General features: G+C 38.1%; 1 protein-coding gene and 1 pseudogene across 7 annotated transcripts in view; both read left to right on the top strand.

Moving 5' to 3' along the window:
• Nucleotides 1-27,161, top strand: part of mctp1a (multiple C2 domains, transmembrane 1a) — a 934,223-nt gene that overhangs the window by 307,760 nt on the left and 599,302 nt on the right. For 6 of the 7 annotated variants that reach the window (XM_039759357.1, XM_039759356.1, XM_039759355.1 and 3 more), the window contains exon 2: nt 6,859-6,973. In XM_039759357.1, coding sequence (XP_039615291.1) covers nt 6,859-6,973 — 115 coding nt within the window. Of the gene's footprint in view, nt 1-6,606; nt 6,698-6,858; nt 6,974-27,161 lie in introns of those variants that run through there. The other variant, XM_039759359.1, reaches the window with a different exon arrangement.
• Nucleotides 11,865-12,109, top strand: LOC120532888 (annotated as a pseudogene).

Below are 27,161 nucleotides of genomic sequence, written 5' to 3'. Positions count from 1 at the left end.
TCCGATCAGCTGCTCCGAGTGGTGCAGTAAGAGTAATATGGAAAAAGATGATCTGCTGTGGCAACCCCTAACGGGAGCAGCTGAAAGAAGAAGAAGAAGGTGTAGTGAGAGTAACAACGCTAAAGCAGCTATGGTATTTAGAATAGTTTGACCATTCTGAGGACCATTATATTGTTACAAGGTAAATACAATCAGATGCATTAAACTAATAAACAATATGCGGTTAATTTCAGTGTATTTATAAAGCCGCGTCAGGAATGTAGATCTGAAAAAGAAAGATAAACCACACAGGAACAGTAGCACTGCTTTGACGCTGGGTGCCGCCAGTCTGCAAAACCGAGCGGAGAACTTGCGTATGACAGGGTATGAAGTACCGTGGAAATGTGCGTGGCTTTACGCCAAGTTTAGGTTTTATACATCACGATTTGAATGTGGAAACGGTCTTACACAACATTTCTATGTGTACGCACCGTTTATACATGAGGCCTCAGATCTGCAATCCAGTGTGTATCTGAGAGCTCTGGAATGTCTTTCTCTTTCTTTTCACAAAACTCCTGAATCTCTGCTCTCAGGTCCTATACTCTTTTAAGCACCTTGCCAAGGATGAGCCATCTCACAGCTGTCTGGTAGCCTACTGTATGTCACTATGTTCACTTTCATGCTCCTCTAACAGTGAAACAAACTGTATGTGATTTAGTGCTCTTGCCCTGATGAAATTAATTATTTTAGTTACAACATCAAAAACATGGACATTTTTTCGCACTGACTTACACAACATCTCCTGATGAATGATACAATGCAAAAATATCAATTTCTGTTCTGGGTTAATTTCAGTCACTTTATCTTTCATGTGCCTCAAAAGTCAAACATTTTTCCCTGTCAGATTTGGACAGCCATCGGTTGTAACACCTACCAGTTTGTCCCATTTTAGTCCCAGTGTGTCCATGGATGCATTTACCTCTGTGAACAAATCACTCTCCATTGTAGTTCCTTTCATTGGCTGCATAGCTGCCAGCTCCTCCATCATTTCAAAGTCTTTCGTTAATCCATGTACAAAGATAAGTAACTAGGCTGTATCACGGATGTCACAGCTGTCGTCCAGAGCCAAGGAAAACAAGACACAATTGTCCATTTTCTTTTGCAGCTGAAGCAACAAATTCCCGCGATGTTCACTACCTGCCTTGTTACGGTGCGCCTTGAGAGAGACATTTGCAAGCGCGACTTTTTTCTCAGGGCCTATTAGCGCTGAAGACTCCACCAGTCTTTGATAAACTCCCCATCAGAGAATGGCTTACTGTATCTTGCAATTTTGTGGGATATTACAAAGCTGGTCCTGACTGCTGCATCCCTGGATGAGTGGAGCTTTGTAAAAAAATCCTTGTTGCTTTTGCAGTTTAGCTAGCAAATCTTTTGATGCTCGTGCCTGCTCTGCATCAGTGAAATTGTTGTATTTTTCTCCTGTGTTTATTCTCGTAATGGTGATTCAAATTGTATTCCTTAAACACCAAACTTTACCTTTGATTTCAGCAAATAAATATTTAGAAGTCCACACCTTGTTAAAAACTCTACATTCTGCGTCAATTTTTCTTTTTTTAACGTTAGCTGACATATTTTAGGGCTAAGAGCTAATTTCTTGGAAGCTGTTCAACACATTCGCTGACATGCATAAGCACACTGATAATTAAGAAAAACAATAGTGGCCTTCAAAATAAAAGCCGTGTGATTGTATTTCGTGCACCTATCACAAAGTAATAGATGTCGCTACACTTTTACTACAAACTCACGCAGGCTGGTCAAAGGTAGTCAGCGGCCGTAAAATGCCCAGGTCTGCTATTGAGTATGACCCTAGCAGGCCTTACCTGGCACCGAGAGCATTGTTAAATACAGGCTTCCTCCCGTTTAGGAAAATGTGTGTATACAAAGAATCTAAAACAACTGTAAAATGTGAGCCATTTGTGCTAAACCCCAACTATAAATGTAGTTCTTCCAAGTACATCTCTCTATGGCCTTTGTAATGGGGCAGTCCTGAACATTTTTCTGTCTGAAATTCCACTCTGTTGCTGTGTTCAGATGGCATCCTCATTGCAGCCTAGAAATAAGGACAAGGCTGATCCATAGACTGAGATCCTGAAGTGAGGTGTACTTCTGTGTTCATGTGCTTGTGGTTCACTCTTTTGTCCTGTGAGTTGCTCATGTATCTTCTTCTCACAATAATAAACAAAAACAAAATACATTCCTTTGAATTTAAAGCTAGAGCTGATAGTCTAGATAAAGTAATTTATTAAACACCTTTAGGTTTTGTTTTGTAGACTAACATTATTAAGCTAATTCTCTCAATTTTTGTGTAGCTCTGTGTAATTTGAACAAAAATGGGGTGTTAGTTTTCTTTTCTATTTTCTAATATATTTATATTTAAATTACTTGTAATTTAGTGTTTGCATTGAGAAACTTTGCATTATGAAATGGTTTAACTTGTTCTTAAAAATGAAAGGAGCTTGCACACCTTACCTATTAATGCTTATCTCACTGAGTTAAGACAATGTCATTTAGATGTCCGCTCACACTGAATGTTGCTGCTTTGACTTGTAGTTACTTGGCTCATATGTTAGTGATTTTGATGCAAATCATATACAGAAGACGTCTAAATTATTTTACATTTGGCACAGTGGCATCAGTAGTAGTGCTACTGTCTTGCAACATGTAGACTGAAGTTCATGGTGGTTCCCTGCGTGGAGTTTGCTTGTTCTCTTTCCTCTGGTACACAGACATGTAAATTAGGTTAATTGGAGATGCTGTGTTGTCCCCTGGGGTGTGTGTGTGTGTGTGTTCACCCTGCATTGGACTGCCACCCTGCCCAGGTCTTGTTCCTGTCTTGCGCACAACACTTGCTGGGATAGGCTACAGCTTCTGAGAGACCTTGTTTGGTTTGGTAAGTTTGGTTTTGAAAATTAGTGGATGGATAGGTATAAAACATAGAGAGTACATTTACTTGTACTTAAGTATAATGTCAGATTATACTTAAGTATAATTAATGTCAGACTTTAAAAACTTCTATTTAGGTGATTTTTTTCATGGACAATTTTTACTTTTACTTGAATAATGTTTCAGAAAGGTACTGTATGTCTAATTTTACCCAGGTATGGCGTGTTGAGTACTTTAAACAGCATTGTTGAAGTATTGATATCTACTTACAGTAAGTGTAACCTGTGAAGAATAAATGCTGAATATTTTTCAAGTGTACAACAATTTGTCTCTTTTGATCTTTTGCCTTAGCTTATAATAGTTAATAGGGCAATAAGCTTTTGAAAGCTAAATAAAACTCATCTACAGTTGGCACCTATATTGTGCCTGTAAAATTGATCTAAACCCCCTCTCCATCACAGTGCAGTGTAAAGAAGAAGATTTGAAAAAGGTGTAGAAATAACACTCTTTGCCTATAGTTTAACATGCCTTTCAATTTTCTGCTGTCCACTTGGGCACCAGATTAGATTTAGAGTTGTGCTGTTCCTTTGTGGAGACTGCTTGTGCTTTTTGCCAATTTTTTGGTATCCTCCTACTATCCAAAGATTTACTAGCAGGTTAATTTGGATCGCTAAATTACTCCAGTGTAAATTCTTCTGTGGTTGAATTGCATGTGGACTGCTATGGCTGGATATGATTCGATTTCGATTTACAATGCCCGGATTCGATTCAATATTGATTTATCTTGACTCAATTAGCGTGCATTGATCTGTTTGATGTGGTGGGTTTTTTAGAGATTACTTAACCATGCATAGAGGACATTAATACTGTAAATTTGAGTAACACTTTATTTGAAGGATGTCTACGTAGTGACTTCCTAACATATGCCGAAGCATGGAATGAAATTTAAGAAAAAATACTTGATTTAGTAATGAACACTTAAAATCGGTATTTGGAAGACACATTCAGCATTCACCATAATTTAACTATCATATGTGTTGTCATATCAGAGTTCACACACATTATGGGGGGCTTCTTGTTTTAATACAATGCGATGGCATCTACTTTATAAAACATCCATATCATCTTATATTGTTTTAAAGTAATTAAATATTGCTTCTTAAATAATAAGCATGTTATGCAATAACCTATTCATGTGTTATGAATATCCATGTAGACACCCTTCAACTAAACTGGTAGCCAAATTTATTCCCCTGTTGGACATTTAAAATAATCTTGATGGGCAGAAATTCACGAGATCGATATTAAGACTTTAAACGAAAAATAATAATTGGAAAATTGATATTTTTCAGCCAGGCCTATGGACTGCAATAGACATTTGTCATGTCATGGGTCATAGGCAGCAATAATCATTTATGCTGCTCAATTCCTCTGCCAGCATCCTCCACGTGCTGACACATATTCAGAGAGCGTCAGGCACGGTTTGGTGTTATGAGTGAGATTGTAATGAGTACAACAGAGGCATTGTGTTGTAGTTTGCATAAATTTAGTTGCACATTACATTATCAATTGTCTTGTTGGTAGTTGCCTGAGAGTTGTCTATTTTTACCTCAACTTGTTAGAACAGCAGCTGTCTGATCCAGCAATCAGTGTTCGAATTCTGTAGCCGATATGATTTAAGGTGATTATGCAGCAGCCCAGAGAGAAAAGCAGGACTGGCATAACCTTAGCGAATTTCTTGTCAGTAAGACATTGCTTTTGGAAGGAATCTGTTTTAAAAAGAATGCCAACACTCTTGTTTTAAAAAGAAGATAAGAAAGACCACAAACCAAGGAAAAGTCCCAAAAGTAGAGACAGAAAGGCATAACAGAAAAAGCAAAAGTCATACTAGAAACGTGGGAATCAAGGAAACAAGTAAAAAGCATGTATCAAAAACCTGCAAAAATTCCAGTTATCACATTCTAAGTTGTGCAGGAGGTACGACACTGCGGTGGTGTTAGGTGGCAGGGAACAGCAGTGGTATACAGAGTACAACACAGATGGAAGAAAGAGAGAGAGAGAAGGTGGTCGCTGAGAGAAAAAAGAATTGTGTGTTTCTCCCAGATGATAAGCAGCGAGTATGTCACAGCTTGGGTTAGACCCTAAAGAAGATGGCCCTTTCCCTTATGTATGAGAATAGATACTTCTTCAGTATATGTATTGCTCCCTATCAGTATCGAGAAGGCAAGGTTAAATTGCTACTTATTCAAGCAGTTTGGATTTTAGGTTAAAGATAATGAGGCAAACGTACTAAATAGAAAGGAAATTTTACTTCTCAATTATATTCTACATATATCCTCCTATATCCTAAAAAGACAAATGTCTTTATGATTGTGAATCTGATTTGGTGTTGCCTGAGTGTGGGTATGTATGTGAGTGAATCCTGCAATGGACTTGTCTCCATTCAGAACTGGTTCCTGGTATTCTTGTGAAGATGATGGAATATGCTTCATCTTCTACCTTGAAAGGAAAGCAACATCATTCATTCAAGGGTGCTATAGTCTTTTTTACTGCTGTCTTACAGTTTCAGGAGCCTGAGTCTGAATACTGCCTCAGTGAGTATTTGTGTCTAGTTTGCATGTTTGTTCTATGCACATTTGAACATTTCTTCTAGTACTTTAGATTATAGTGGTATATTTCAAGTTTATTTGAAACTCAAAATTGGCCTTGGCTAAGTGAGTGTGGGTCTGAAGGTGAGAGTGCTTTGTGATCAAAGGCAGATTAAGACCCCGACAGGCCCCTGGGTGACTTGGATCCTTAACAGAGGGTTCATAATACTTTTAACAATGCAGTGAGCAGATTCTGAGTCATTTAATGCTGTGCAGTGTATCTCACTCTTGGTCATTGTCGCCAGGAGTGGTCCCTTTGGTCCTTTTGGTTCATAGATACTCCATTGTTTCAGTGAGCAGGGGGAGTTCCCCTTGTTCATTCCAACTCAAAGAAAAATGATTGTTTCATTGAACACTTTGGTAAAAATGCCCCTTGACATGACTGGTCCTTTGGCATGCAACCAGAATGCCCTAAAGGTAGATCCATCCATGCTTGGGGTACACTGGTGCCCTGTCCAAGCTTGGTTCCTGCCTTGCATCAGGTGCTGCTCACAAAGTTACCTGACCCAGAATTGAATTTAGCAGCCTCAGTAAATGGACAATAGAAAGCTTTAACTTTGTTCTGTGCCTAGAGTATGGTATTCTCATCATAAAGCATTAATAAAACAGAAATAGATTGTAACATTAATAAGAAAAGTATTATTAAAACGTAAGCACCCAATGGCCATTATGAATATTTCTAAAGAAATGCTGTTGGGTTTTGTCATCATGGTATAAATAAACGGAAAGTTACTTCATTGCATTTCTGTTCTGTTTCAGCTGTTCTTCTCTAACTGAAAATGTCTGACAAGGTCTGACAGAACCAAACAGCTGTCATTTCATGAATCTTGGCTTTGGGTATTAAAAGATGAAATACAGTATATTGTATTCATGTTGCCAACGTAGATGCTATTGTCAGTGCCTGACACTTATATGGCACTTACAATTAGTCACTCGCTAGGATGAGGTTTCCTGTAGCAACACCCACTGTCTTTATTTGCTCTCATGCTTCCTGGGCCTACAGCAGTCTTAACACAGACTCAGTCATGGGTTGCACTGAAACCTGGGGATATACAGCAATCTCTTTTTGAATTTCTAAGAGTTAGATCAACTAAAAAGGGAACATGGAAGATGCTGAAAAATTGCCGGTGACTATAATTAATTGATTTTTTGATCATGGAAAGTTTGCATGGACCCTGCTGTCCTGAATAACTCAGTGCTGCAACAAACTCACATAAACTTGTGTCTTTCACTGTAGCCTGACTCTCAAATGATGCATTTCATTTTTTTTTTTTGTTTGCCTCTTTAGGGTATAAATAAAGTTGGTCCAAGTAATGCAGAAACTTCAACATCTAATCCAGGAATGTTCCAGCTGGACATTGTATTGAAGAAAGGCCACAACTTAGCCATACGAGATAGAGGAGGTAATTTGATTTTATATCTTTAAGAACCTTACAGATGTTTTGCTATTTTCTTTCTTTATATTAGATTTTTGTTTTACAATTTTGTGACAAAGGAGGAAATCGCTTTCATCAATTTGTTTTACTGATTTTTAATCTGTCTTTGAGTTTGGTGAGCCAAAGCATTAATTTGATAAAGGATCCCGACAATAGTCAATTCATTATGTGCAGGGCTGCAGATTGTTTTCTTCTGACCACTCTCTTAATCAGAAGCTAATCTGGGCTCTTTGTTTGATTAGATATTATGCTTGGCAGGTATTGGATGGCCCTGCTCTGGGCACAGTCTTTGGCTAATTTATCTGAGACAAATTGTACTTTAGAGAACTCTAGTATGCCTCTCTTTATATGCCTGATATGAGTACCCTGCAGAGTCACTGACACTTGAGCTGTTTTATTGTAAAATGACTGCAGATTCAAATCCAATTTAGAAAAGGCAGTATAGTAAAAAAAAAAAAGAAATCAACACATATAATACAGAACTTTTCTGAGTTTAGCATTTGAGGTTAAATAATATGAAATTCTGTGAAAGAAAGTGAATGGATAATATGAAACTGTTTACTGCCAGTTATCCCCACAGATCATCCATGAACACTTCAGGCCAAACTGATCATTACTCACCATGCTATTACACACACAACTCCAATTGAGTGACCCTTGACCTCTGCCTACAAAATAACACCACTCTAAAGCCCTATGTCTTTTAAGACATTTTTTAGACCTACCTAATTCTTGCGTACTAACCAGACTGACCTGTACTTGTAGTGCAGGGATTCTTAAAATTTTTAATCTCAAAACTGAAATAAGAAAATCAATACCATACTGGGACCCAAGAAGTGTTATTATTATAATGACAGTAGAGTCACGCAAAAACAAATAACAATGGCCATGTAATAACCAGTAGACGTTTTGGTTTCCTTTAATGTGTCCCTCTCACATGAATATTACTAAATGTGTAAAATGATACAAAACATGGCACAGATTCCTAAGGGGTGACAATGTCAGCCTAAATGGTTTGTAAAGCTGACCAAAATAAATTCTTTGGGTGCAGCATGAGGATGTGATGTTTTCTGAAAGACATGTATGAATGATCGCTTAATTATTTTATTACTATTGTTCATATGTTCTGCGGTGGGTTGGCACCCTGCCCGGGATTGATTCCTGCCTTGCACCCTGTGTTGGCTGGGATTGGCTCCAGCAGACCCCCGTGACCCCGTGTTTGGATTCCACGGGTTGAAAATGCAGTGTCTTTCACTCACTCCTTGTCATATTTACTTTCCGACCTTCAATGGCTCCTTCCAATTGGCACCAGTTATCTTTTCTACCTTGTCCACTACCTGCACACTGTTCACTTGAGGTCAAAGGCAATGCCATCTAAATTTACTTATCCCAACTCTGTGAGTCATTTCAAGCCACGAAAGTTCTTAAGAATTGTTGGCAGGCACATAAACCAGTCTGATAGATTTAGGTAGAGTCTTTTAAGAGTCAAAAGTACTGCTGACTAATGAGGAGGGACTGTTAAAACCCATAAATGATAGGATAGTAATTAAATATTTGCTATACATTGTTATACTAAATACCAGTGTCATCTGCAGCAAAGATAAGAAGACTCCGGGGTGCTGAGCATAATAAACTTTTTCAGTCACCTTCTGTCCAACATTTGTGTCCTTTTGCCCATTTTAACCTTTTCTTTCTATTTGCCAGTTTCACATATGGCTTTTCCTTTGAAATTGTGCCTATAAGACCAGCATCCCAGAATCCTTTTTTCTCTGGTGTAGATGACACTTGTATTTGGCATATATTTAAAGTTGAAGTCAACTGGGGACCAGTACAGTGTTTGTTTCTCAAACTGATGTCCACATCATCTTATCCAGATGCCCACCTGGGCCTTCACCTTCTTTTTCTATCCTGATTAGATCCAGTTTGCCCTCTTCTCTCAAGACAGCTTTGTGAGAAATTTGCAGTTTCTTGGCAATCTATCATATGGGATAGCCTTCATTCTGAAAAAAAATATATATAATGACATGACATGTTTCTTGAGAAAGCTGTTTTAGTTTGGCCATTTATAAACACTGAGCTTAAGGAATGCCTGTACCTTGCAACCCAAGTGAATAGAATAACAGGTGCCAGTGTTGCTAATGCACTTGCAAACATTTCTGTAATAACCAATTCACATTTGAACAGGACTAATTAAGTATAAGTTTAGGGAGCTTACCATTAGCAGGAAATGGATGCTGATAATGGGGATTTGCAGTTATATGTGAAATACAGTCATTTAAAGCAGTAATAGCCATTATAAACACTAGTAATGCCTTGGCTATACTTTTATATAAATTTAGTCGGTATCAATTTCTAATGATAACATTTTTGAGTGACTCCAAAGTTTTGAATGGTAGTGGATTTTGGTGAGGCAAGAAACATGGAGAAATTGTTTATGTCAGTTGTACACACGAGGAGTGTTGACATTTTAAAAAGAACCTTATTTGGCACCCATCTTGTACCCCCATCAAGACTCTATTTACACATGGCACATGGAAGTTACATGATGTATGGTATCTTCATAGTGCTGCTATTAAACATGACAGAGCCCAAACACTATGTCTGAACTTTGACGTAATAACAAAGGATAATCCTTGCAAATGAGAGACTAATAGTGCTTCTAATATACATTTAATGTATGGGATTTGGGTTTTCATTTCCGTGTTCCTCTACTTTGTATATTTTATCCTTTGTCTTGATTTTCGTGTTTATTATCGTGCTTTGGCACTGGCTTGCTTTCTGACAATTCTTTTGAAAGTCACTTATTGAAAGAACTTTATTTACTGGTGGCAAATTTCTTCTCTCCTTCTTGAAATATCTGTAATTCAGTTTCTCCAAATATTATCATATTAATAAGCATTTTGAGCTAAAGAACCTGCTAACACATGCACACTGTTTTAAACGGTGCTAATTCAACTTGTGTTATCACTGACTAGGTGATCAGTTAAGCAGATTATTTTCAACCCTGCTGCTGCAGTGCTAGAGATGCAAATACTGCCTAATCAGATCCCTGTTCAGTTATTATCAAGCATTTTTTTTTTATTTCAGCTAATCCATCCAACCATTTGTGATGACTCAAGAAAAAAAACATTCTGCAATATATGACACAGACATCCTTTATTTTTCAGGAGCATTATATGCAAAGAAAATAGATCTTTGTTTTAAAGAGTATAAAGTAAGCACAAAACACAGATAAAGAGTTGGGGTATCCACACTGTGTACTTTGGGACAAAAAGCAGGTTGAAAAAAAAATGGTCTTTATAGACTGAGTTCAAAACGGAACTGAATACAATAGTTTCTATGGATAGCAGACAGAGAGAGGTGTGTCCGGAGGCACAGGAACCAGAAGTGATGTTAGTGGAGCTGGAAGTGATGGCAGAGGACTTGAGTTTAGTGTGCTGGTCTGCAGAGGGAAAGAGAGAGAAAGAATTAGTGGACAGCATCAACCCCTGGCTTGGCTGGTAAGCACAATTATTCAAACCCATTAAGAGAGTTCCATAAAAAGGATATGTTTTTTTTTTTTTCTAATTTGAGATACTATAGATTACCCACCGAGTTATAGATGGCGGTTTGGGGTTCTTCCAGTTGGTAACATAAGTCTAGTGCTAATAGTTGGATGTAGGCTATTTCAGTTGATTTACTGCTATGCACTTTAACCCCGTTCTGAAGTACATCAAATATCACTGTTAATGGATTAGGCGTGATTGTAATTCAGTGGCTGTTTGAGAAGTATGTATAGATTTTTGCCAAAAGTATGTTCATTCATTGCATTCCCAGAGCATATGGCTTAGTGAAACTGGAACTAGATGGCACCACTCACAGGTTGGGTCATGCCCTGGGTACATTTTGGACAACTTTGAACAAGATCAATGTGACCGATGGAAGACCTTTAGTTAAATTATGGAATGCATGGCGCATATAGAATTGGAATGTATTTTATGTATGGTTAAGTTCCACTCCTTTTATGAGTTGCCAATTGAAAGATCCCTTTTCTCACTGTTCCCTAGCATCTTTGAAGGGTAAATAGTTTGAAATATTTTTTTGATATTGTTGAACTTCTCTCTGAGTCTTCATCAAGATTAACCAAAGTGACCTTTGGTATTGATATTAGTGTGATATTTCTATAGTTTGGTAGGTTTTTTTAAAACAACATTTCTTATTTGTATATAGGAAAAATTGTGTGTCAGGAGAGATACTTTTGGAGCATAATTGTTCATAAGATGCAAATATGTTGTTTGTATAAAGATCTCTTAGTATCTTAATCCCTAGTGTTTTACATAATTTCTGAATGTTTGAGAAGGTGGAAAAAGGAGATTATATGTACAGCAAAAAGAGGTACAAGCTTTTATAGCTTAAAATTTGTTCTGCATTGGTTACATATTTTATATAATCGGTTGACAACTGGATTTTTCCTAGATTGACAATACAGTAGTTAGTATTGAGCAGAGCACAAAGCAGGGCCTGCAAGGAAGATTTAGAACGGGATTTGTTTTCCATTGCAAGCAACGCCAATGTGGATTTGTGTATTTCTGTCAATTTCCAAGATTCTGTTGTACGAGTATTTGCTGCCTAGTACTAAAGTATCACTTCGCTCACAAACCCCCGTGCTTGCGTTACACGCTAACCTCTGCGGTTCTGCCGTTCACATATGGGGACGCGGATGTACAATTTACTAGCTATTTCACATTACAGCAAGTAATTAACCATATTAAAAAATATTAAAACGTGACTTCTGCCTTCCTGGAAAGAGTTCAGTAAATACTGTGGATTTGTTAGTCACCTTGAGTAAGCAGAATTTATATCCTGGGAAGCAGGAAGAATGACAGACATCATTCAGGAAAAGCTGGCAAAGTACCGCATTGCTCCATTTGATGCAAGGTTCCCCAATACAAATCAGAACAGACATTGCTGGCAGAACTACCTCAATTATCACCGATGCCTAAAGGAGAGAAAGTCACACCCTGTGAGTGGTACTACCGGGTGTATAAGTCCATGTGTCCCATATCCTGGGTTACCAAGTGGGATGAACAGTGAGAGGCCGGAACATTCCCTGGGAATATATGAAATATGTGGCTGTTAACTAATGTATGGTCAACACAGAGGGTTTTGGGTTAAATACACAGATGTTTCAGAAATGTATCCCCCTTCATTCAGTTTTATTTCTTAAAGTTATTGTGAACCTTTCTTTAAAGTATGAGCTCAGCTTTTATGACTTGCTAACATTCTTTGGTAGTCCAAATCAATTCAGTTTAGTTATTATTATAATAATAATAATAATAATCATATATTTTATTTGTATAGTTAGCTTTGTTGTCCTACTATAACACAAACATAAGTTATTATTTACACTGGACCTCAAGAAGAAAGTAAACATATCTATCTACTGTATAATAGAACACTAAAGTCTAAAAAAATATATATATATTAAAACGTAATAATCTGAATGTAAATTATGTTTCATGTTGCGTTAAAGTGATTCATTGCGTTGCGAAATTAACACGCAAAACCTTTTTAAGCTTACACTTTTACTGTTAAACTTAAGTAAAAACAATTTTTTGAAATAACTTTTCATCAATATCACATTGAATCGTGATTCTGTGTTTTGGCTTTCATCGTGACAACGCCATGTATAACTGCACGTGATTGAAATTCGTTTCATTGTCGAATGTTTGGCTCTGAGATTTGTTAATTGTCTTTGCAAATGCTATTCTAACGGGAAACTGTTAACATTTTAATACAAATGGCATATCAAGATCTCCTTTGTTGTCTAATGTTATTCCCTGAAGATGTACTACATTACCTTTCTTGGATACATCCTTCTTTCTATAGTAATGCGTGTGGAGGAAGACCGGACGGTGTTAACAGTTGCAGATATTCTTCGGAATATTGTAAGTTGATATTTTCATCTTCCACACGATCACCGCCAACTGTTTCAGCATAGTCTATTGATACGCTTTTAACCAATTTGCAGACAACCTCGTTAATTAATTTAACTTCATCATTTCTCGGTGCTAGGATTGCCCGTGTACTCGTTTTTACTGTTGATAACCCTTCGTGATGAAATGTCTCGTCTCAATGGTACAAGAACTGTGTCTGTCAAAAGCATTCACACGAATGAGGGGTGAGAGTACCGTGCGCGTGGTTTTCTATGGTTAAGAGGAGGGCGTAACTTGAAATCATCTCATGGCCAAAGTATCTTCCAAAAAGTCTCGTCTCTTCATAATATTTATTATAATAGATATACTGCTCACAAAAATTAAAGGAACACTTTAAAGAAACACATTAGATACATCAGATCTCAATATGAAGTTGGATATCTATACAAATAACGACAGGGCAATGTCTTAGGAACAAAAGGATGCCAAGTCTTTTAATGGAAATAAAAGTTTTCTGCCTACAGAGGGCTCAATTGTGTAGACACCCTAAAATCAGAGTGAAATGAAGATGTGACAGGCTAGTCCATTTTTTCAAAAACTTAATTTCTGCTACTCAAAATGCTTTTCAGCATCTTGTGTGGCCCCACGATTGTATGCATGCTTGACAACGTCGGGGCATGCTCCTAATGAGACGACGGATGGTGTCTTGTGGCATTTCCTCCCAGATCTGTATGAGGGCATCCCTGAGCTGTTGTACAGTCTGAGGAGCAAGCTGGCGGCGCCTAATGGACCGAAACATAATGTCCCACAGATGTTCTATTGGGTTTAAGTCAGGGGATCGTGAAGGCCATTCAATTGTTTCAGTTCCTTCATCCTCCAGGTACTGCCTGCATACTCTTGCCACATGAGGCCGGGCATTGTCGTGCAATAGGAGGAAACCAGGACCTACTGCACCAGCGTAGGGTCTGACAATGGGTTCAAGGATTTCATCTCGATACCTTATGTATTTTTAGATTCTGGTGTTGTTGAGCAAATGCCAGTCAAGCTCCACGGTGCTGGGCAGTGAGCACAGGGCCCACTACAGGACGTCGGGCCCTCAGGCCATCTTCATGAAGTCTGTTCCTGATTGTTTGGGTAGAGACATTCACACCAGTGGCCCTCTGGAGGTCATTCTGTAGGGCACGAGCAGTGCTCAGCCTGTTCCGCCTTGCACAAAGGAGCAGGTATCGGTCCTGCTGATGGGTTGAGGACCTTCTACGGCCCTGTCCAGCTCTCCGAGAATAACAGCCAGTCTCCTGAAATCTCCTCCATGCTGGGAGACACATTAAACCTTCTTGCTGCAGCACGTGTGGATGTGCCATCCTGGAGAAGTTGGACAACCTGTGCAACTTCTGTAGGGTTAAGGAATCGCCTCATACTGCCAGTAGAGATAATTACTCAAGCCAAAACTAGCACGAGTGGAAAACCAGCCAAAAAAGATCAAGAGGGAGAAACTTGAAATGACCTCCACATGTAAAAACAGTCCTGTTTTGAGGGTTTTCTAATTGTTGCCACTTTAGTGCACCTGTCGTTAAGTCCATGAACACCAATACAGCTGAAAGTGATTAACAATGACCTCAGCTGCTTAACCAACCAGAAAATTATCAGACAGGTTTAATTGATTTCATGCCAGGCAAAATAAAAAAAGTGTTCCTTTAATTTTTGTGAGCAGTGTATATATATATATATATATATATATATATATATATATATATATATATATATATATATTTATATATATATATATACTGTATATAAAGATATATCGTGCTGAGAGGTGTTGTTCATTCACTGACAATTAAAACCAAACCTTTCCTTTCAGTGAATAAAGTTTAAAGACGTAATGCCTCTGCCAGACCTTCTTGAATTGCAAAAACTGATAATGTATCTGACATCCAACAAAGCTGATCAAGTGATCATCCACTGCTTAGACTTGGTTTACTGTTTTGTGATTGACAGGAATTGTTTAAAAATGTGCCTTCCTCTCATTTGATAAAGTTAAGAATATGTGAACCAACTCTGCACTACCTAACTAAATGATGATGTCACTGAAGAAAAAAAAAACAATTACTGTACATTTCTGATCTGGATAAGTGAAACTGTGAGAGGAACAGGTGAGCCATGCAGAGCTTGTTCCTGCCTTGCACTTGATGCTGCTAGCATAGAGTCTGGACCATCGAAATCTTAAACTAGTTTAAGTAGATCTGAGAATAGCATTTCATGTTATAAGTGAAAGTGCAATGCAATGTCTTAATTTTGACTAAACCGTTTTCAATTTTACAAAGACAAAGTCTAACTCATTTTTCATGAAGACAGTCCAACAGTCCATGTTTAGATGTCCATTATTCTAAGCCATTGTGCATTAATGGGAACAATGTTAAATTAACTGGTATGACTTTGGGGAATTTGTGGAAACCAAATTAATCAGTCTAAATTAAATAGATTAATCTGAAAGCAATTTGAAAAATTAGCAGGCAACCCAGGCACAATACAAATAACAAAATTCTGCATGATTTACACGAAAAGCACAAGAAAGGCAGAAAAATGTCTGACTCTATTAGCGATTCTTGAGAGTCTTGCGCTATAATGAGTTGCTTCATTGATAATGAGATACGTGTACACTCAAGGTGTGTGAGATAGGGGCCTCCAGTAAACAAATGAAAAAGGCAAACATATATGATCACAGGTTATTAAGCTTTGTAAATGCAGGAAGTGCCCTGGAGTGATTTAACATGCTTAAGGAAAAGGTGTAGCTAGTGTACGTGTAGGTTCCATCAAGACAGCAGGAGTGGAGTTTTTTAGAGGAATGTTAGTGTCCTGCTGATGATACCAGCAAATGTGCAAACTAGGAGGGAGTCTTTAAATAAAAGGCATGATTTGATGCACAGAAAACCTAGAGATGGCCAAATGGTAACATAGGCTGGTGGTCCAAGGACATCATAGGCTTGTATGTGACAGAGGTTTTACGTAGGTAGTGGAGTCAGGCTAATGCATGAATGGCTGCTTCCTACCCAGAGCACATTTAATGTCAAGTCTGGAGGTGAGCTGGCTGGAAGGCTCACTGGAAGTATAGCGTTACATTTATACACAGACCAGATTGAAAGTTAAGAGGAAATGTTTGGAGTGCTTTTTACAGGAGGGAAGCTGGCACTGCTTAATGTTTGTTATGACATTCAGCTGTGGCACTTAACTATTAAAAATGAGGTTCAATTACTGTGTAACCTTGAAGAATTCATTCACTCTGTCTGTGGTCAAATTTAAAAAATTCTAAATCTAAACAATTGCAATGTAACCCAATCTTTGGTAATGTCGTAAGCCAAATAAACAATACCAATACCGGTAAAACCAAAGGAAAGCCCAGAAAACACATAGACTTCAGAATTACGGTTTGTGTAAAATATGTACTGTATCTCCATTATCTGACTCTCAGCATAACTTTAAACAGTAATCTCAATCAATAAATAAACAAATATACAGTACCTCATAGACCAGTAATAACCTTAAATTCACATGCACATGTCTGCCTGTGAAGTATCATGTGACAGAAACAGTTTGTTATCTTATTTTTCCAATATAATGTCACTTTTGGATGGCTGCTACTTTGAATGTTATTTTTATATTCAGTTTCTGATCTGTTCTCTTTTTTTCCTTTTAGACTAACATCCACCATATTATTTATTTACAGCATTCTTCATTGCCTTATTTTATACCCCTGTTTCTTTCTGATTTCCTGTGTGTGTGTGTGTGTATATACTGTACATATATATGCATATGTTTGTATGTACATGCAGAGCAAATCAATTACAACAACAACAACAACATTTATTTATATAGCACATTTTCATACAAACAGTAGCTCAAAGTGCTTTACATATTAAAGAATAGAAAAATGAAAGACACAATTATAAAACAAAATAAATCAACATTAACATTGAATAAGAGTAAGGTTCAATGGCCAGGGGGGACAGACAAAACAAAAAAACTCCAGACGGCTGGAGAAAAAATAAAATCTGTAGGGATTTCAGACCATGAGACCGCCCAGTCCCCTCTGGGCATTCTACCTAACATACATGAAACAGTCCTCTTTGGATTTAGGATTCTCACGGAAGGGCTTGATGATAATGATGGTCACGTAGACTTCTTCCTTTTAATCCATCCATCATTGTTGGAGCATCATGAAGCTTTGAGTAGGTGGAGGTGGCGCAGGCCACCACCACAAAGAAACCGGAAAAAGAAACAGAAAAGAGAGTAGTGGTCAGTACCGATTTTAGAGCCACCATGAATAGTTATTATGATGAATTGAACATACAGAGTATCAGGATTAAGTTAAATTAAGATTAAAATGAAGTTATAAAAAGGCCATGTTAAAGTAATGTGTTTTCAGCAGTGTTTTAAAGTGCTCTACTGTATCAGCCTGGCGAATTCCTATTGGCAGGCTATTCCAGATTTTAGGTGCATAGCAGCAGAAGGCCGCCTCACCACTTCTTTTAAGTTTTGTTCTTGGAATTCTAAGGAGACACTCATTTGAGGATCTGAGGTTACGATTTGGAATATAAGGTGTCAGACATTCCGATATATAAGATAGGGCAAGATTATTTAAGGCTTTATAAACCATAAGCAGAATTTTAAAGTCAATTCTGAATGACACAGGTAACCAGTGTAGTGACGCTAAGACTGGTGTGATGTGTTCTGATTTTCTTTTCCTAGTTAGGATTCTAGCAGCTGCATTCTGCACTAGTTGCAAACGATTTATATCTTTTTGGGTAGTCCAGAGAGGAGTGCTACAGTAATCTAGTCGACTGAAAACAAACGCGTGAACTAATTTCTCAGCATCTTTCAGTGATATAAGAGGTCTAACTTTACTTATGTTTCTTAAGTGAAAAAATGCTGTCCTAATGATCTGATTAATATGTGATTTAAAGTTCAGATTACAGTCAACAATCACCCCTAAGCTTTTTACCTCAGTTTTCTCTTTATTTAACTTGAGAAAGTTACTATTCATCCATTCTGAGATACTAGTCAGACATTGTGTCAGTGAATCAATAGAATCAGGGTCATCAGGTGCTATTGATAAGTACAGCTGTGTGTCATCAGCATAGCTGTGGTAGCTCACGTTGTGCCCTGAGATAATCTGACCTAACGGAAGCATGTAGATTGAGAATAACAGCCGACCCAGGATAGAGCCTTGTGGAACACCATATTGGATATCATGTGTCTTCGAGTTGTAATTCCCACAACTAACAAAATATTTTCTCCCTGTCAGGTAGGATTCAAACCAATTTAAGACTGTGCCAGAGAGGCCCACCCATTGACTAAGGCGATTTCTAAGAATGTTGTGATCAATGGTGTCAAATGCAGCACTCAGATCTAAGAGGATGAGAACAGATAAATGGCCTCTGTCTGCATTCACTCACAAGTCATTTACTACTTTAACGAGTGCAGTTTCTGTGCTGTGATTTGTTCTAAAACCGACTGAAATTTATCAAGAATAGCATGTTTATTTAGGTGGTCATTTAACTGCATAATGACTGCCTTCTCCAGAACTTTACTTAAGAAAGGCAGGTTAGAGATGGGTCTAAAATTTTCAAGAGCTGAGGGGTCAAGATTATGTTTCTTAAGTAGGGGTTTAACTACAGCAGTCTTAAGACAGTCTGGGAAGACCCCAGTATCTAGTGACGAATTTACTATGTCAAGAACATTATCAATTAGCACTTACTTCTTTGAAAAACCTTGTTGGTATTGGGTCAAGGACGCAGGTGGAGGTTTTAATTGAGATTATTTTTTTAAATCAGGTAAATCTATCCTAGTGAAAGAGTTTAATTTGTTTATAACAGGATGCTGGGGTTTAGGAGGATCCTTAGTGTTGGGGAGATATACTATGTTATTTCTAATATCATTAATTTTTGATTGAAAATACAGCGACAGCCTCACAGGTTTCACTGGAAGCACTTAGGAGGCATTCCTTTGAGCTACCTGGGTTTAGTAGGCGATCAATTGTTGAAAATAAGACTCTAGGATTACTAGCATTGTTATTTATAATCTTGAGAAATAGCAGCGTCTCTCAAGACGGACAGTGTTATTGTATTCTGTTATTTTGACTTTTAATATTTCGTGGTGGATAGTAAGTTTAGTCTTCCTCCATTGACGCTCAGCTCTACGGCATGTTCTCTTTAAATCAGACACTCTTTGGGTCTTCCATGGTATACAATGCTAGAAGATTTTTTCACTGTCTTTTCAGGTGCAACTATGTCAACAGCAGCTCTCACTTTAGAATTAAATCTTTCCACCTTACTATTTACATTGTCCTCGCTATTATAGCTGGCACTATAAACGGACTGATTGCTTAAAATGTTTGTAAGTTTTAAAGCTGCTGCCGAATCAAAGAAGCGTTTTTTAACAATATGCTTCTCATGAGTGTTTTTTATCATTATTTCTATATTAAAAAGTAGAAGAAAATGGTCTGATACACCAATATCAATGATCTGTTTTATATCAACTTTCAGTCCTTTAGTAATCACTAAGTCTAATGTATGACCTGCTTTATGTGTAGGCTGATTTATGAGTTGTCTCAAATCAAAAGAATCCAGGAGGTTCATAAATTCTTTTACTTTTAGATCACACTGATTATCTATATGAAAATTAAAGTCGCCAACTATTAGGAGTGTGTCATAGTTAGTAATTAAAATTGACATTAAGTCAGAGAATTCCTCAAAAAACGACGCGTTATATTTAGGAGGTCTATACACGGATAGTACTAGAACTTGAGAATCTCCATGAATAACAACGGCGAGATACTCAAAGGACTTGAACTTACCAAAACTGACATCTTTACATTTTAATCGGCTCGAGTAAATTAGCCTCCCACCCACTCTCTGTTCACTCCCTGTTATGATGTAAACAAATACGCAATGCCTGTCTTGATCTATTGTGTATTACACACTGCTTTTACTTTGTAAAAAACAATATGTGGCTTGTATACCAGGGATGTAATATTTGTGTATTACAGTGTACACTTTTCTTACTGGATCACTCTAACTTTATTAACAAAGACATGGCTTCTATTTGTTTTGATTTTGCAATAAAATGCTTTGTGTTTGTATATAACTTTATGTGGATTATTCTCTGTTACGTTATACACAAAGACTGTAAACGCTGGTGCTGTACCATGTTTTTTCATTTTCTTGGACATTGCTATGACAATTGCTTACCTCCTGCACTCTGGGATCACCAGTATATAGGACAAGGAGCAGTGGAGCCACAAGGACTTTATTGTTGAATTAATGTGCCAGTTACTGTATGTATTGAGGAAAAAAATTGGATCTAATTGTACCAGGGACACCAGTCGTGTTTCTCTAGCCATTGCCATAATAAGTGATGTAAGATTAAAAAACTGTTACTGTTGCAAAAAAATAAATGTCACTCCATAGAAGTGCAGAGCCTGTAATATGCTACTCTGTCTGATTGCGGACAGATGTTGCTTTGTGGTGTGGCACAGATAACTTATCTGCATACATATGTGTTGATCTTACTTTGCTTATGTTGGCTAAATAAAAGAGCAAAACCTTTGAAGATTTTCTTTGGGCTTTGTATTCACCGTGGTCCAAAAATAGGCCTGTAAAGGTATGCAATGGCACACTTAGGCACTAAACATTGAGTGAAGGGCATTTTTTATTGTTTTGATTGACTTGACAGGTCTTTGACAGCCCTTTGTTTGGGAGCATTAACAAGGCCTGTCACCTTGGCTCTGGTGTGAAAGGGTGATTGGTGGATTTCAGTCCACCGTGAATATTTATTAGGGCAATTTAAATAGGCTTACAAAATTGCACCCATGCTGACTTTGTATCATTTTTTACTATGTCTGAGAGTTAAGTGAATAATTTTCCACCACTTATCCAAAAATAGTTCACCAGAGAATAGTCTTAGCAGTGAGGCCCATACGTTCCTTTCTCTAGCAGCACTTTCCAACTTATACTGTGGGATCCTAAGGTGTTCCAAGGCTATCTGAGAGATATAATCCTCCCAGCGAGTCCTGAGTCTTCCCCAGGGTCTCTTTAATGCTGGTCATGTCCATATAGCATCCAGAGGGCGATGTCTGCAAGGCATCCATATCATATGCCCGAACCACCTCAATTGGCTCCTCTTGACGTGGAGAGTCAACAGCTCTACTCTGAGCTTCTTCTGAATGTCTGTGCATCTCACCTTATCACTAAGGGAGAGTCAAGCCTCCCTGCAGAGAAAGCTCATTTCTGCCAATTGTACCTGTAATGTCATTCTTTCGGTCTTTACCCAGAGCTCATGACCATAGGCGAGGGAAAGGATGTAGATCAACTGATAAATCAAGAGCTTTGCCTTTTGACTCTGCTCCTTCTTCACCACTACAGATCGGTATAGCGACTGCACAGCCATGCTCGCCTCTCCCAACCGTCGATCTCACCATTCCTTTTCCCCACATGCAGAGGTGCTTATACTCCACTTAAGGTAGTAATTTATCTCGCATTCAGAGAGCCCAGTCCTCCTTTATCATATTGAGGATCATAGTCTCAAATTTGGTGGTGCTGATCCTCATCTTTGACGTTTCACAAAGTCAACAGGACCACATCGTCTGTAAAAAAACAGTGACACACTTCTAAGACCACGGAAGTGGACCTCCTCCTCGCCCTGGCTATGTCTTAATATGCTGTTCATGAAAATTGCAAACAAGGATAGGAGACAAAGTACAGCCCTGTCCATACCCACTGACAACAGTGCTGATGTTTGTGCAAGTATGTGGACACAGGCCTCACTGTGATTATTAAAGGCCTGAGAATCCCATACTCTCCCAGTAACCTCCATAGAATCCCTCGAGGAACACGGTCATGCACCTTCTCCAAGTCCCCAAAACATGCAGAATAATTAGCTGTACCCCCATGCCCCTCCTAGAATCCTCATGAGGGCAAAGAGTTGGTCCATTGTTCCATGACCTGGATGAAATCCACGTTGCTCCCTTTTGATCTGAGGTTTTTAATACCCTGGCATAAGCTTTTCCAGGGAGACTGAGGAGTGTAACACAATGTATGAGATAAATTGCTAAAATATATTTATATTTTTCAAATCCTAAGACTTTGAGGAATAGAATTTAAGAGCAAAAAGGTTGTATCCAAATGTATAATTAGTGTTTTGTCAAGGTATCATTACATTTTCAGAATAACTGATTATTGTTACTTTTATTTAAGAGTATTTTAATAAATTGTTGCCACCTTACATTTTATATAGTATATACGGGGAGATTCATTCGAAAGAGGCCCTGAATATTCTGTAATAAATCTCATTTGGGTGAAGCAATCTGAATGAAACCAATTGCAATTTGCTCCTCAGAATATGGAGTGTCGAACAAGCCGGGAGGTCCCTGTATCGGAGTGTCAGAGCAATGAGGTAGGCGCTGGACAGCCGTCACAATGTTTAACCTCCGTTTGCAACTTCTGGATGCATACCACCGGCACCCCATCACTCAGTCACTCAACTTCTCATCAGGATGGTGGTGTATAGTATTGAGCAGTGCGTCTTCAAGATGCGAACCTACTGGGTCACCAATTTGTTTAAGCGATGTCAGAATCAACTGGATGATCGTGAGTTAACGGAAGTTTACTTCCAGTAAGATGGAGCAACGTGTCACACACATCAGCTAGACGCATGGCAGAAATTGAGTCCTTCTTCGGCAACAGGGTAATTTCAAAAGGGGATCTGACACCACCAGACTACTTCCTTTGGGGTATGCTGAAAGGAAAAGTATATCGGAACAAGCCTCACACTGATTTGAAGAAAAAAATCAGTGAAATCGCTGCTGTTCCCCCTGAGACGCTTGCCGATACGTTCAGGAATATGGAACGCTATGTTGAAATGTGTCTGGCAGAAAATGGAAACCACTTCCAGTATCGCATGTAATGCAATCAATTACACATACGTCAAGGTATACTGTATAGCGTATTTTTTTAGTTCAGATTGCTTCATCTTAATGGGAGTTACAACAGAATATTCAGGGCCTCTTTTGAGTGAATATTCCTGTATTATCCATCTATCCATTCATTATCCAACCCACTATATCCTAACTACAGGGGGTCTGCCAGCCAACACAGGGCACAAGGTAGGAAAGAAACCCTGGGCAGGATGCCAGTCCACCGCAGTCTCTGTATTATATAATGTAGTTGAGTTTGTGTGGAGTATGAAATCATCAAAAACATAGAACGTTTGGGAACAGTGCTTGTAAAGGTGATGAAATATGAGAGCATGTCCCAACTTCCTGAATAGGTAACTTTCTTTCCACCCCAATATAAAGCTGAAGCTAAATGACCTCAAAACAGGTCATCTTAATTGACAACACCATTTACCTGAAAGAAAACGTACTTGTGACCTCTATTATTCACAATAAAACAGACGGACATACCTGACAGGTGATAGCTTCCACTTAAAACATGTAATATATAATTTTCAGCCAAGGAATATGTTACAATCGTTTTTGCTCAGACCCGACAGAACGCGATAAACAATTGCAGAAGCTCAGACAAGATTTCATTAGACAAGTATATACTCCCAAAACAATGGACACTCAAATAAGATGAGCTACTGCTATACCCAGAAACAACCTTCTGGCATATAAAAACAAAGACCATAAGAACTGCCTCCCCCTTGTTGTCGCCTATAAATCCACATCTTGTACTCAAGTACTTCTCAAAATTTTTAAAGAACTTCATCCAGTATTAAATAATGATTACACTCTGAGAGATGAACTCCTAGAACCTCACCTCCTGGCATACAGACAACCACCAAATCCACACTGCCAACAAGAGCATCACATAAAGGGATCATTCTCCTGCAGATTATCTAATGTGGTCTATTTCTATGTTTGAATTGTTCCAACATTGCACTCTATGTGGGAGAAACTGGACAAACACTCCACCAGAGATTGAATTTATATAGGTTCCACATTAAGCATGGCAAAAGAGATGTTCCTGTTGGAGCTCAATTTAGCAGCAATGGACACTGTGAGAAGAATTTTAGAGTCATAGTGCTTACAGGCAACTTCAAGACACAGCAGGACAGAAAGGAATGTGAATTTAAACTGTTGCTGAAATTTAATACATGGTTTAAATAGAGACAAGAGTTTTATGACCAGGACTTTTACATGTCTCTAACTGACCCAGTCAATTTGATTACAGATCCACATTGTAAGGAAAACTCTTCAAAAACTTCCAAAGACTTTGTTGGAAAGTTATTTTATCAAAAGATCTTGACTCTACATTGTTCTTCTATCCTGCTAAATGAATCTTAGGCTGGAGAGGTTTGTTAATTTTTGTCACTGAAGATGACCCACCTAAAGGCTTTTGAATGCCTTTTCTTACCTAGTGTATAAATAAACACAGGGAACTTCAGTTTCTGTAATACAACTTGCCTGAAGAAGGGGCCTGAGCTGCCTTGAAAGCTTGCATATTGTAATCTGTTCAGTTAACCAATGAAAGGTGTCATTTTGCTTCACTTCTCATTGCTCTCTACTGCTATAAGGCCACTACTATATGTATTATGTTCTATTGTGGGTATTGCTTTGCAATTTAGTATTTTGTCTCTTCAGCTATTTGTTTTAATTTTTTTCTGGTATTATTCTCTTTTAATTTCATTAAAATGTCATTCTGAACCCCCAAAAGGTTACGTGAAAAGGCAATTTCCCCTTGGTGATCAACTCAAACAAAGAATTAGTGTAAATCATTTTGTTTTATTGTTGAGTATTAAGTTAATGATGTTCTTTTGTTAATTGTAATCTTGTGTTTGATAGTATTGGATTGGGACCCTTAATTTGACCACCAGCCTCAGGTGCTGTGATTAGGTCTCTTAACAAAGCACCTGCGGTCAATTTTATTTTAGGAATCAATTTGGCCTTTGCAGAGGCACTGAATCTGAATCAGTTTCTGTGTTCTCTGCTCCCTCTTTAGTCAAGTTACATTATGCAGCCAAGTGTTTGTGGACACCTGACCATTAAACCTATATAGACCTTGTTGGACATCCTATTCTAAAACCATAGACATTAATAGGAAGTAAAAACCAGTCACACCCCCTCCTGGCATATAACAGCCTCCACTTTTCTGGGAAGGCTTTCCACAAGATTTTGGAGTGTGTCTGCGGGAATTTGTACCCATGCAGCCAAAAGAGCATTTGTGACGTCATCTAGTGATATTGGACAAAAGATCTCACTTACAATTGGTTTTCCAATCCATCCCAGAGCTGTTCAGTAAGGTTGAGGTCAGGGCTTTTTGCAGGCCAATTGAGTTCCTCTACACCAGGGGTCTCCATCTCTGGTCCTGGACAGCCCCAATAGCTGCAGGTTTTCATTCTAACCCTTTTCTTAATTAGTTCTCTCTTTTTGCTGCTAATTAACTTCTTTGAATTCATTTTAATTGACTTGTTCTTTAAGATTTGTTCCCCTGAATTTCTTCATCGTTCCGCTGAATTGCTTCATTTCTTTCCTTAAATGGCATCCAAACAGAAATTAAATGTGACGTGAGTGAGCCAACAGAAGACCAACTAAGTCAGAGCCTGAAACTCCAACCAGTTGCTTAATTAGGCTTAACTAATTAAACCTGTTCTTTAATTTCATGGCTCGTTGCTGCTCTCATTGCACAATAACATACATTTCTGAAATTGTTGATTTTCTCTTTTCTAAGAGCACTGTTAAAATGTTTTGTGGACCTGAGCAGATCAACATTCCTAAGACCTTCACCTTTCTTTATTTTCAGGTATTGTATGATCGACAATGTTGGTCATGTTTGGCTGGCCATGTTTTGGTTCATTTTGTATCTCATTATTGTTTGGCTGCTAATTAAGGAAAAAGAAACAATTAAGGTGTCTAAGTCTTCAAGAGCAAGTCAAATAAAATTAATTGAAAAGAAATTTATTAGCAGCACAAACAGGTCACTAATTAAGAAAATAGAATGAAAACCTGCAGCCACTGGTGCCCTGCAGGTCCGGATTTGGGGACCCCTGCTGTACACTAAACTCATCAAACCATGTCTTCATGGACCTGGCTTTGGGCACAGGGGCACAGTCATGCTGGGACAGAAAAGGACCTTCCCCAAACTGTTGCAGCAAAGTTGAAAGTGCACAATTATCTAAAACTTCTTTGTATGCAGTAGCATTAACAGTACTCTTAACTAAAACCAAGATGCCTACCCTAAACTCTATAAAACAGTGTCAGACCATTATCTTTCCTACACCAAAGTTTACAGTTGGCACTATGCAGTCCAGAAAGTAGTATTCCACTGGCATCCCTTAAACCCAGAAAGGAAGTGTGATTTATCACCCCAGAATACATTTCCACTACTTCAGAGTCCAATGGTGGCATACTTTACACCACTCCAGTGGATGTTTGACATTGTGGATAGTGATCTTAGGCTTGTGTGCAGCTGCTCAGCCATGGACACCCATTTCATGAAGCGCCCCCTGCACAGTTCTTGTGCTGATGTTGCTTCCAGAGGCAATTGTGTGCTTCAGCTCACTGAGAGTTTGTGTGGTCTATGACTTCGTGGTGGAGCTGTTGAGGCTCCGAGATGATTCCACTTCACAATCATTGCACTTACAGTTGACCAAGGCAAGTCTAGAGAACAGACATTTTAAACACTGACTTGTGGCAAAGGTGGCATTCTATGACAGTGACATGTTTTAAAGTTACTGAGCTCTTCAGTACGACTCACACTACTGCCAATGTTTGTCAACAGAGATTGCATGGCTATATTCTTGAAACAACAACAATATGTGTGGATAAAACTCAATAATTTAGAGGCTTGTCCACATTCTTTTGGCCAGATAGTATACCTTTATATGGAATCTTTGGCTTAGACCTTTTGTTCTGTTTTCTTAATTAATATTTTTTTTGGATTTGTGGTTTAGTTTTTGGGTTAGATTTTCCTTTTTCCTTCTTGTTATTTTTTTTTTTTTTGCATTTAGTAATCTTTCTTTGGAATTTGGTGTTTAATAATGTTTTTGAATTCTACATTTCTTGAATTTTGTTTATGAATTTTACATTTTGATTCTTTAGCACATTAGGTTAAATATTGAAGTTTTCATTCATTTGTTTTTGGCACTGCCTTTTCAGGCCTAAAACCTAAACCATCATACTAGGTTAGAACTCCAAATAGTGGATCTTAGTTTCCTTGTACCCTTGCACTTTGTTTAGATCT

This window comes from Polypterus senegalus, chromosome 7 (assembly GCF_016835505.1).
Source record: "Polypterus senegalus isolate Bchr_013 chromosome 7, ASM1683550v1, whole genome shotgun sequence".
NCBI lineage: Eukaryota > Metazoa > Chordata > Cladistia > Polypteriformes > Polypteridae > Polypterus > Polypterus senegalus.
This window is presented reverse-complemented; position numbering and strand designations above follow the sequence as displayed.